This window comes from Oreochromis niloticus, linkage group LG3, assembly GCF_001858045.2.
Source record: "Oreochromis niloticus isolate F11D_XX linkage group LG3, O_niloticus_UMD_NMBU, whole genome shotgun sequence".
Lineage (NCBI taxonomy): Eukaryota > Metazoa > Chordata > Actinopteri > Cichliformes > Cichlidae > Oreochromis > Oreochromis niloticus.
The window spans coordinates 59,816,920-59,829,399 of record NC_031967.2 but is presented as its reverse complement, the minus strand read 5'-3'; the positions used below and the strand labels follow the sequence as shown (position 1 = coordinate 59,829,399).

Here is a 12,480-nt window from a genome sequence, read left to right as displayed (position 1 = left end):
TGATACAATCCATACTGTTTGAGATCAGTTCATATCATGGATCACCACTTCTACTGTCTCCTGGAGTGCTGACTATCTGTTAGAGAGGTCTCAGTTTGTCTGTTGTGGTGGTTAGTAATACTGGGACACCAGAGGGGGCGGTCCTATCTCCATTTCTGTTTACCTTGTGCTCCTCAGACGTCCAGTATAACAGTTAAACATGCTGCCTGCAGAAGTTCTCTGATGACACTACAGGGGTTGGGTGTATTATGGAGTACAGGAACTTTGTAAAGCGGTCCATAATAAATCACCTCTCTTTGAATGTCAGCAAGACAAAACAGATTGTGGTTGACTTCCAGAGGAAAAAAAACTGTGACTAGGTTCATCAACACGATCATCAGTGCCAGAGATGGAGCAGGATCAACAAACTAATCCGTAAGACTGGAAACATCATTGGTTAGAATGTGGAGGTGTTTGAGACATGGAGGGTCACAGGTCACTGAACAAACTGCTCTCCATCATGGACAACCACTCTATCTATCTATCTATCTATCTATCTATCTATCTATCTATCTATCTATCTATCTATCAGCTATGTTGCTGGCATTTGCATCTCGCCAGTAGTTAAATTAGTTGAATTACCCAGAAGTAATTTTGCCCACTGCTGTGGAAACTGTACCTGACATAAGCCAAGAAGCTGTATGATCGAGCCACTGCCCCGCGCTGGCCGAGCTGCAGTTCTATGTGGTCCTGCTCAGGTTCTTCAGGTCCACGTCCTTCTTCAGATCCCAGGTGAAGTGACACTGCAGCTGCTGCAGCCTCCTGAGCAGAGCGCTGCTGCCTTCACTTTAAGAGAGTCACAAAGAAAAACAAAGTAAGTTACCTTTGCATTTCAGAGACTGCACTTTGTTTTGTTTTTACTTTAATCCGTACTTCAGCTTTTACTGGAGTATTTTTAACACTAGTACTTCTACCACCTCTGCTAATAGTAGTACAGGTATCTGTAGTATTTGGGGTGGTTTTCGAAAGTCGGAAATCAGCTGTGAAGCTAATGCGAACTCACGTCGTGTTACAGGAAACAGTCCTCCTCTTCCTCAGAGTACACACCGATGAAGATGAAGAAACGATTATGCGCCGACTGATCGGTCACTGAGTGGTCGATCAGTGAGAACCGCTGACCTCAGATCAATCATTTACAGATCAATGGCTGATCAGTGATCTTTGGAGACGCTCTCAGCTGAGATGCAGAAACGAAACCTAAGGTCCCCTTGTGGTGCTTTCATGTACCTCTCATATAAAACAGAAAGGCCACCCTTCTGGTCGGAAAGCTTTTCTCCTTTGTGAAATGTGTGCCTTCCGTCTCCTAACATAGTTTATATTTATGGCTATTAAGTTCTCGAGAGGAGAGGAGAGGAGAGGATGAGCGATCTGAGACATCAGCAGATGAATTCTCACTTTTACCTGTTTTCAGCGAGGCCCTGAAGGCACCACGAGAAGTGTGTGTGGTTTGTGTGACAAAGGTGACAGCTTCACAGATCGGTCCACTCACTCTTCGTGTTCAGTCATCAGTTTGCTGTGTCTAAGGAGGAGAAGGTCTCTGTTTGCTCCAACATGAGGTCAGTTTGCCAAACCTCTGATCAATAATCGATCATTTATCAAAAAGTGAACCACCTGATGGACTTTAAATGCAGCAGTAGTTTAGCTTGCTTGGCGCTCAGGTGCACGCAGAGAGATACAAAGTAACACAGTCTGTCTACCTGTGCATGTAACAGGGGACTGATATCAGAGGAAGAGGAGAAAGTGGACATTAACAAATTATAAACCTTGTATGTGAAAATAATAACTTGTGCTGCAGCAATCAATTATTTTATTAATCAAATATTCTATCAGTTATTTAATTGATAAATCAAATAACAAATACTTTTGTCTTATTAATGAGTAATAAATATTTATAATAAACATTTAAAAGAGAAAAACAAAAATGTGTTTTTATAATGAGCTGCTCGTTGGTTTCATATTTTTGAAATGTTAATGTTTGATTAACGGATATATGACATCACTGTTTTTACAGCCACAATAATATGGTCTGTTATCACACACACACACACACACACACACACACACACACACACACACAGAGAGAGAGAGACATTCACATTATATGTGCTGTTTACAGATAATGTTCTGATCAGTATTGATCATAGTTAACTATCAGTAAATTCACACATGAATCAAGCTGCTATTATTGTTCAAAAGTATAATGATGAGTTAGAGACGCCCATCGTTATCTTTTCAAACTCAGACATGAATAAAAAGGTTGATGATGGATCATTTATGTCTTCACACACAAAATCTAAACATTAGAATAAACATTCTCACTACTCAGACTACATGTCTCTGCTAATCTATTGATCAGACTTTTGATTAAGATTAAATTTGATCTACTTACTACACTAATCTCTGGTTTAGCACTCTGACCATCCACACATTTTTAACACATAAGGCTGAGTGTCAAGCTCAGCCGTGACAGATGCAAGAAGCCTTTCACTTCATGAGGCTCTCACAGTTGTTTATTAGAAAATATTCCAAGTCTCTCTGCATATTGGGCCAAAAGAAACCTTAATCAGGTTTATCCTTTCTTTGTCTAATTAGCCTTTTTTTTTTTATTCAGCTCAACTATAAAAGTGGACGGTACACTTCTGAGAGGATGAGGCGACTCCCTTGTTACTTGTCACAGGTTGCACTAAATCTTTAACTTCAGGACTCTCACCCTTCAGTTCTTGTGCAGTCGACCCTTTATTTGTTGTTTCATGATCATGCATAGAGAGTCTGTTCAGTGACTGAACAGTGTCAAGCAAACAATCTCAGTTCCTGGAGAGAAATGCAATGCACTGCACTGAGGAGTGCACAGAGTGTTGCACACTTAGTGCTGCTTGGAATGCATTTCATTAATTCTACTACCAGCCTAAACTTCCCAACCTTCAACATCACTGCAAGGTTGAGATTTGTATCATGTGGACATCGATCCTTGGGTATCAAAATAAGTAAGCCCTGTTTGCTCACAACTACCTAGCATGTACGCACAAGTCCATGTTCCTGCTGGCCTTCTTCAGTGCTCACCTCTTCAACAATATTAATTCCAGATCATGAACACTGGTAACTGAAAAACACGGGCAACTGATGCATCTTACATCGATAACTAGACATCTTAACACTGAAATGTGCTCAAATGAGTTAAACGAGAACAAATTGTGTGGTCTCATATCCAAAAAATATTTTACAGAACAATATCAAAAATATTCCACAAGTACAAACCTGTGTATCACAACAATAGCTCTCCCCTAACACAAACTCTGTGTTTGTGTCTAACTCCATATCTAAGGTTTCTTCTGGTTCCTCAGTGTGAGATTCAAACCACATCACTGATTTCACTGATTGATTGATCACACAAACTGAATTTTCTCAAGGAGAGGAGCTGGGAGGTCTGGGTGAGCTGACATGTGCTGGTCGTAGAAACAGGATCCTCAGGTGTGTCAGAGCACTGAGTGAGCCTCGGTTCAGCCAGTCCAGGTTTGATGTTCTCCCTCTGATGGTCGTCACAGCTTTTTCTTTGTGACTCTCTTACAGTGAAGATAGCAGCGCTCTGCTCAGCAGGCTGCAGCAGTTGCAGTGTCACTTCACCTGGGATCTGGACGTGCTGGACGTGGACCTGGAAACCCTGTGCATCCGACTACAGATTGACATAGATTTTCATCAGAGTCAGCATGAGGGAGAGAGTTGCACCTACAGCCTCTTGGCTTATTTCAGGTACAGTTTCTGGAGCTGTCTGATGAAAGAAAAGCTAAAGTGGATTTATTCTGCTCATTCAAATCTCAACATTTTTATTTCTGGGACTCTGCTACAGAAGAGAAGAGCTAACATTAGCCAGACTTAGCAGCAGGATTTATATTTAAATGATAGAGAGATTGTTTTGTTTTCAGGATCAGATCCAACCCTGAGCTGTCTTTCTTCTGCTAATGTTACCTACCAGCAGTGTTCCTGCTGCTAACACAGATGAATTTAATTTCACATTCCAATATTTTGTCGGGAGTAGATATGGCTGCTCATTTTCAACTCACTTCATAAGTTAACAATATGAATGAGCCATCACCAGATTTATCCAGCATAGCAAAGCTACAGCTAGAAGAAAAACATCAGCTTGCTTTAAGTTTACCTCATTATTTCAACCTTAATACAAACATGTAATATGAAGAGAAACATTATATGAGTATTGGACTAAAGTTTCTGATTCTGTAAGAATCTTGATATAATCTGTTTCCTGAAGCTTGTTTGGACTCTTGTTTTTCTGGTGGAAATGCAGTAATTATCTAACCCTGGAGTCAAGAACCTCAGATAAAAACCTTAATGAATCATTAACAAGTGTTAGTTGAACTCTCAGGTCAGTTTCTTGTCAGGTGTTGTAAACACCAGATGTGGAACAGCTGTTGATGACCTGTTGGTCCTCAGGCATCTTCAGGATCAACAAGAGGAAGCGCTGTCACTTTTAAACCAATCAGAGAAGACCATCAGGGAGAGTTATGGTGATGAGAGTGAGAAGCGGCTGATTGTGACGTATGGAGACATGGCCTGGCTGAAATATCATCATGAAGACTTTGCACAGTCACAAAGCTACTGTCAGAGAGTCGAGGACATACTGGTATGTACACCAATCAGATCAAACCTTATGATCACTGCTGTTGAACCTCTGACGCTTCCTTCTCCCTCTGCAGGTGAAGTATCCCACTGGTTCATCAGCAAGTCTCCTTCCAGAGGTGTACGGGGAACAAGCCTGGACCTATTTCAAGGTGTCGAGGTCTTTTCTCTCAGACGCCATCGACTGTTTTCGTAAAGCACTTGAGGTACAGACTCGTGACACCGAGTGGAATGCCGGCTACGCCATCGCCCTCTTTTGCAAAGAACAGGTCAGTTTTATGATAAGAATGAAGAGTATTTGGATATTTCACTAGACAGCACCAAATGATAAACTTAAGGCTCCTTCAGTGGCATCGGTTACTTCAGTGTCAGTATAATTTTTAGAAGTTTCAATGACTAATTTTTTTTATTCAAGCGAAATAAACTGTAGACTAACCAGTTTCTCATCTGCAGTGGTTTGCAGAAAACAAACAGGAAGATGAGGAATCCCAGGCCACCAAACAGCTTCGCTTTGCATTGGAGATCAGCCCAAATAACGCTGCTCTGCAGTCTATGCTGGCTGTGAAGCTGGGGGCCTATAAGAAATACGAAGAGGCTGATGATCTGGTGATGAAAGCACAAAAAAATGATCCTGACAACCCTCATGTCATTCGCCACTCAGGAAATTACTTACTTAATCGGGTAAGTCTGCAACCTTGGTCTAATTAATTCTTAATTCTGCTTACTGGGTCTTGGGCCCAGTAGCAGTAGACTAAACCAAAGTCAAGAAATCCATCTGTAGAGACTCATCCTCAGTTGTCTTCCATTTTCTTTGTTAAAGCCATCTTACAATATTTATAGTATGTCAAGGCACCTGCAGTGTTTTACTTATAAATTAATTCACTGGTGACAGTGGGGAGAAGAGACCACCAACAGAAGACCGTCCTTTGTGCCACTGCCTTCTGGTTTTACATATAAAAAACGCAGTAACTGAAGGCACATTCAACATCCACTTTAAGACATCCTCAACCATAAAAGCCCTTATAGAGTATCATCAACAGCAGCCAGGTCAACAATGTTTGGTGTTACTTCATCTTGGAACCTTGAGAGGTTTTAGATTGCCTCTGAGAGCGCTGAACATGCTGGTTGGCTTCAGAATTTGAGCTTCCTTTTTTCCCCTATTTAATAATCCTGAACTCTCTTTTTTATATACCGAAAACAGCTTGAATGTTTTTGCTCTCCTCAATCCTTTTGACTGATTCAGGGATAGTAAAAACCAGCCATGAAAAGGTGGACTGAGTTGTTTAACTGCCTCAATAACCTCACGCCCGGTGATGGACAAATTGTTCCCCCTCGTCCCCAGACTCTGTTTCCTGTACTGAAGGTGTGTCAGTTGGATTAAGGAGCTCCTTAAAGTATTACTTCCACTACCCAACAATATCCTCAGTCGAAGCCAGCAGTGCTCTACTACACTATACACAGTGCAGGTAGAGCACTGCTTTCCATTTTGAGTAGTCTGATGGGCAGGGTGGGACTCAATTAAAAAAATTAATCTAACTAATTAGAGGCTTTGAACTTAATTAATCTTGATTAATTACATTTAATCACACAAGAAAATTTGCCCCAAATTTAAAGAGTTTTAGTGAGCTGGGGTCTATCACACCAGGCAAGACCCCAGGTGCAGTCTGTGTAAAGATGCCCCTGTGACAATCCAGCACATAACAGCAGGGTGCAAGATGCTAGCAGGCAAGGCATACATGGAACGCCATAACCAAGTGGCCGGCATAGTGTACAGGAACATCTGTGCTGAATATGGCCTGGAAGTCTCGATATCAAATGGGAGACATCCCCTAGCGTGGTGGAGAATGACCGAGCTAAGATCCTGTGGGACTTCCAGATACAGACGGACAAAATGGTGGTGGCTAACCAACCGGACATAGTGGTGGTAGAGAAACAGAAGAAGACGGCCGTAGTGATCGATGTAGCGGTTCCGAATGACAGCAACATCAGGAAGAAGGAACACGAGAAGCTGGAGAAATACCAAGGGCTCAGAGAAGAGCTCGAGAGGATGTGGAGGGTGAAGGTGACGGTGGTCCCAGTGGTAATCGGAGCACTTGGTCCGGTGACTCCCAAGCTAGGCGAGTGGCTCCAGCAGATCCCAGGAACAACATCAGAGATCTCTGTCCAGAAGAGCGCAGTCCTGGGAACAGCTAAGATACTGCGCAGGACCCTCAAGCTCCCAGGCCTCTGGTAGAGGACCTGAGCTGCATTTTGCACCATCTGTAAACCTCTAAAACCTTTCTTTGGTAGCCCAGAAAGGAGATACGTGAAGACACAAATGCATGGAGACGGACCTCTGCAGTGTTGCTTGATAAATGTTGTCTGATTTGGGGTATGTTCCTTAAATGATAAAAGGCAGTCTTTGTTGTCTCTTTTACATGGGACTCAAAGGAGAGCACCATGTAGAACCACACGCCCAAGTTTTTAACCTTGACATAGTCATCAATTTTCAAGATGAAATTTCGGGACAAGTATGGCTTTGGAACAAAGATTCTAAAGGACAAGATGGAGTTATTGGACTGTAGCAAGTTTAACAAGTTCATTTATACCAGTGACATCACATCATCCCACCAACAAACACCTCAGTGGCTTCAAGCGTAGGCTTAGCCTCTCTCCTTATATATTTGTATCTGACTGGTGTTTTTAAATCTGTTTCAGAATCGACTGGATGAGGCTATTGATGTGATTAAGCGAGGCCTGAGAAGGGGCGATCAATTACCTTCCTTCACCTACCAGCTGGCTATGTGCTACAAGAAGAAGAAAATTGCTGAAGAGCGCCGCGGGCCCTGCAGCAACACAGGTACACAGAAATATACTGCATGTTATCCTTTAATCAACACAACTCAAATCACCCTTTAATGCTCCACAGAAGAGGTGGGTAAGTGGAGGCGTTGCTGTATCAGTCACCTTGAAGATGCTGTGAAGATGAAACCATCCTTTGTCCGGGCGTGGGCTGAACTGGCACCGTTGTACGCAGAGGAAGGGGATATGAGCAGGTACCCATCTAAACAAAGCTGCACGATTTCCTCCTTTCTTTCCTCTGGCTGTAAATTCCTCATCATCTCGTTGTTTCTCAGGGCTGAGGAGACTTTCAAGCAGTGCTTGGAGAAGTTACCAGAGTTGAAGGAGAAAAGAGTTTGTCAGATTATCCATCAGCACTACGGTGACTTTCTTCATGATCACAAAAAAAATGAGGCTCAAGCCATCGCTCACTATACCAAGGTAAGTTTCTAGGTGCCAGACTCTGATTGGTCCTCACTGACGAAAAAATGTATGAAAGTGTAAATTATACCAAAGTGAGGCAGCTGCATGTACAGTGTTAGACATGCAGCTGCCTCTTAATGTTCCACGGTTCATCTAAGGATGGACCGATCCAAAATACAGTATTGGTATCAGTGCGATGCTGACCTAAATTACTGGATCGGATATTGGGTAGAAATTAAAAATGTAACCCAATCCATCAAATATCACAAAAGCACCTCACAAAACTTGTGACATGGTGTAACCCAGGTGGTCCCCTTATCATGTTGGAGCAGTTTGCGTCACGTGATAGAGCAGCTGTTGTGTACAAGACCTGTCGGCGGTCTGGAGTCACTTCACACTGAAAGCATTTGGAGCCTCGTTACGTGCTGACAAACCAGCATTTCATCTCCAATCAAGCTATCCCAGAAAAATAAAGCAAGTGTCTAAGTTAATCTCTGAATGTTTGTAAAGCATTCCTACGTTAAGCTTAACAACCGATATATGAAGCTGGGACATCTGTCATTGCTAAGTCTGACCGTACAATGGATAGACTCGAGTTTTAGTTTGAAAAGAACTGTGTTGCAGACTAAACAGTTCTGTGGTTCGAAAAAAACAAAACCCCAAAAAATAATGAACAAACTTTTTTTCATACGTGTGTTAAGTTTTGTGTAGAAATTACACAAAATTCAATCTCAGGTAAATGTGATAGAAACAGCTCACACTAACATCCATCTTGATAAAAGATGAGTGTCATGAAGCCGTGTTTGCATTGATTTGTACTGCGTTCCACTCTGGATGTCTATTTATGTTCAGCTTTAAGTATAAAAGGGTCCATTCTACAACCTCTTTTATTTTTTTAAGTTGTTGAATTATTTTGTGCTGATATTTCACTTCTTTTTTTCAGAACCAAAGAGTTGTTGAAATCTACATAAAATTGCATTTTAAATTACTTTTCAATATTACTTTAAATACTTTAAAAATCTGCTAAAAGTTTAAGTAAAAAGATCAGTATTGCTGAACTGAAGTATCTTGGGTGCAGTGTTTTTTTGCATCCAAGTATAGTAACAGCTTTACTGTTTTGGCTTTTTAAACATGAGTATGAACTTATACAAAATGCAACAAATATTTAAAAAAACAAACAATTTTATTGATTTTAAAATAGACAATATCGGATTCATATCAGTTTCAGCAGATTTTCAAATTTATGATATCGGTATCGGACTTAAAAAAAGAGGTATCGTGCAATCTCTAGTTTCAACCCAAGAAGAACAATGAAAGAGGAAAAACTAACAGGCCTTGTTTGGAGGGTGGAGGTGTCGGGGCAGTAATGTGAAACATGTTACCGCTCACATCTACCACATGAACTTAGTATGGATGGATTTATCTTCATGATAGTTTTCTGCTGTTTTCTCTCTGCAGGGGCTGCTGATACCACTGAAAAAATATGAGTGGAGACAGTGTGCTAAGGTGAGCACTAGAGACATAACAAAGGTTACCCTTTATATAAACTCAGTGTTGTTACTAACTCGTGCGGTGTGAGCAAAACCTCATATCAAAGCTCCCTTGATTTAAATGATTTGTTCAATACCACCTACTTGTGCTCCTGAGGACTGTTTTCAACTTCAACTTGAAAACTACTGGTGACTGCCAGTTGTTCTGTCTTTCACTAGGTCATGTGAGGAGATGTGGCATCAGTCCCACTTTGGATGGTGCACCTGTCATTTCTAAAAATCTTGTAAAATTGTAAAACATCGTTTTGTTTTGTTTTTAAATTAAAGCATAAAGGCTGTAATGTTTTCTCCCACTGAAAACGTTACGTCCAGATGAACAGAATCTACTTCTTTGGAACATAAATTAATATTTCGTTGTTCCTTTATTTTTCCTGCAGAGACTGAAGCAGATCGCTGAGAGACGTCTGGCAAAGAATCCAGGTGATGGTGAAGCTCTCGCTCTGCTGGGTCAGGTGGCCAGAGCTGAGGGCGACAGCAAGGAAGCTGCTGAAGTTTTATAAAGAAGCTCTGAACTATGACAAGGACAATGAAGATTATCTGCCTGCTCTGTGTGAGCTGCGCCTGGAGCTGCAGGGATCATCCTCTGATTAATCAGGATCAATGCAAAAACTGGCTATAACTAATTCTTACAACCTTACAAGGAGCCAAAAAGTATTTGTGATCTTGTTTAGAGAGCGAGACACTCAGAGAGAGCAGGATGGAATTAATTTTTTACAATATGTATTTTATCTCTTAGTTTCTTAGTTAGTTCATCTTCTTTTGCAGTTTCATGTGATCAGTGCTTAAATAAAGGTTGTTGTATATATGCTTTAATTCATGTAGTGTAAATGCTTTGTCTTGGTTTAATATAAGAAAATCCTTCAATAACATTCTTACTCAGTTGCTCTTGTTTTAAGATATTTTCCCTTAAAGCGAGAAAGAAGTAGAGACATTTTGAGTTTATTTGACATAATTTCTGATTATTTCTCACTTCATTAAATGCAAGACGTTGGAAGTAATGATGTAGAAATACTTGGTGTCACAGTGTTTATGCATATTAAACAGTGATGTGTGTACTTCCATACTCTCTCACACAGTTTTCCTCCTACTGATTAAAAAAATGTCAGTAATCTGTATTTTCCCATGGTGCAACTTTGATATGTTTATATGATCACAGAACAAAACATTTCTGGGGAGTTTTGGATGATGTGTGGAGCTGTAAAGTTGTGGATTCACCTGTGATTTTGAGCTACAGATTTAATTAAAAACATGTCAGTATAACAGACAGTGAGTTGTCTGTGTGAACCTTATAACTGATGTTAGATTTAAATAATTTAAAATAAAGTTCATGATATCTAAAACATGATCAGCTGGTGCTCATTTAGTGTGCTGTTAGGGGCGGGTTGAACTTCTCCAACATTTCTACTTCAGACTTTTCATATTATCTTTTGACTGTTTTTCTGCTCTTCAGTTTGAGCTGAACCACTTTCATCTGGATAAATTTGTAGTTGGCACAGATTTCCATTCAAAGTCCTGACTGCCAAACTTTTATCCGTGCCTGGTTTTTATCTGGAGGAAAAGTGTTCCCAACTCTTCCTACCTTCCTCTGTCAGCATGACTCCTTCACTTTCAGTCAGAGGTTAGCCACTTTCAGTGGAATGTGGAAACACAGATAAGACAGGAAAGACAATAAAATGGAAGAAGTTAAATATGGAGTGAAACATTTGTGGTTCTGTTACACCAAACAAAGAATTTCCTCTTCAAGACTTAACGTGTTATGAAGAGAATCAAGGTGAACTCCATATAATGCAGCTGCTGACTGTTTACTGACCAACAGGAACAGTGCCTCACTTCACTTGTGCTTGCCATCATCTCTGTATGCAGTAAAAGATAATGCATTTGTAATTTTTATTTTTTTGGTTAAATATCTTGGGTTTGGTTTTTGGTTAAAATACCAAGTGTTGCACAGTTTTTAATAAAACTGTATTTAAAAAACAAAAACGACATGTTCTGATATCACACAGGTAGAACTGGGCACATCAGGGGGTAAAAACAGCTGGTGATAATTTACTGTTAAAGTTCAAGAGGATGCACATAAGAAAAAGGAACGTTAGGAGAACTCAAATTAAAGTTTAAGCGTAGAAATTAATCGACAACACTTTCTTTTTGTATTCTAAACATGTTTTTGCTGTAGAATATAATTAATGTTGATTAATTTATGAGAATAAGAGAATAAAATGTCCACATTTCAACTACAGCCAGGAGGTGGCAGCACATCTCCTTTATCCTCACCTTACATGTACCACTGATCTTATCTCAGTCTACAAGGACTGGAGTGATTATAATGTAGAGGACAGAGTGTGTACAGTGACACAGCCATAAAGATAAATGGAACGACTTGTTCTGCAAGTATTTTATATGTCAGCCCTTCATAACTCCTGTTGACTGCAGGCTATTTACCAATATAAGTAAAGATATTAGGCTTAAAAACACAGAAAACTGCAACACATCATTATTGTGCTATTGTACACAAACAGGAATCCATATACAACACTGAACACAAGCAAGAACAACATTCTAATAACCTCAAAATTACTGAGACTTTTACTTTTCACTCACAGCTGTAAAGTAACTCTACACAATGCTCCTCTTTCTCTTTTTGTTTTTCTGTGCTGATATTATTATACACTAACAAAACAATGGCTACACATAATACTTGTACTTGTATTCAGAAGTTTTATTTTTCTCTCTGTGTCACTCTTCAAACACTGTGAAAAATAAAGAAAACACAAAAGTTAAGAACGTGTGGACATGTTAGTGTCGGTGCCAGGCCACAGCAATGGTTTCTGCTCAAGCAGCATTAACCCCGCCCCCTGGGTGGACATTGAGGGTTCTCAGGAGGGGCCGTGCTGACACCTGCTGCTCTCTGGTACAAAGCACCATGCCCCTCCTGTGTTCTAAATGCACTCAGAACAACACCAACCAGCAACACCACATATGAGTGGGCGGAGAGAGGTATAGGGTATAGTTCTCTGTT

General features: G+C 40.5%; 3 protein-coding genes across 3 annotated transcripts in view; 2 read left to right on the top strand and 1 right to left on the bottom strand.

The window, feature by feature from the left end:
- The window catches only part of LOC102081915 (interferon-induced protein with tetratricopeptide repeats 5-like), a 52,348-nt gene extending 51,164 nt beyond the window's left edge, over positions 1 to 1,184 (bottom strand). The window contains exons 1-2 of the mRNA XM_019356978.2: positions 1,043 to 1,184; positions 659 to 825 (exon numbers count right to left, since the gene is read on the bottom strand). The gene's annotated coding sequence lies outside the window, so the exon portion shown is untranslated. The remainder of the gene's footprint in view (positions 1 to 658; positions 826 to 1,042) is intronic.
- Positions 1 to 12,480, top strand: part of LOC102081234 (interferon-induced protein with tetratricopeptide repeats 5) — a 98,378-nt gene that overhangs the window by 45,029 nt on the left and 40,869 nt on the right. The gene's annotated exons all lie outside the window — the stretch shown is intronic.
- On the top strand, positions 1,438 to 10,573 carry LOC100701425 (interferon-induced protein with tetratricopeptide repeats 1). Its single transcript, XM_019356970.2, has 10 exons — positions 1,438 to 1,595; positions 3,607 to 3,786; positions 4,486 to 4,675; positions 4,749 to 4,940; positions 5,125 to 5,352; positions 7,369 to 7,510; positions 7,580 to 7,706; positions 7,788 to 7,932; positions 9,373 to 9,420; positions 9,842 to 10,573. The coding sequence occupies exons 1-10, from the start codon at positions 1,591 to 1,593 to the stop codon at positions 9,962 to 9,964; spliced, it is 1,380 nt and encodes a 459-aa protein (XP_019212515.1). The 5' UTR covers positions 1,438 to 1,590; the 3' UTR covers positions 9,965 to 10,573.

Coding starts and splice junctions, on each gene's coding strand:
- LOC100701425 (XM_019356970.2), top strand. Junction 3,787..4,485: donor AGCCTCTTGGCTTATTTCAG/GTACAGTTTCTG, acceptor GTTGGTCCTCAG/GCATCTTCAGGATCAACAAG. Junction 4,941..5,124: donor CCCTCTTTTGCAAAGAACAG/GTCAGTTTTATG, acceptor TCTCATCTGCAG/TGGTTTGCAGAAAACAAACA.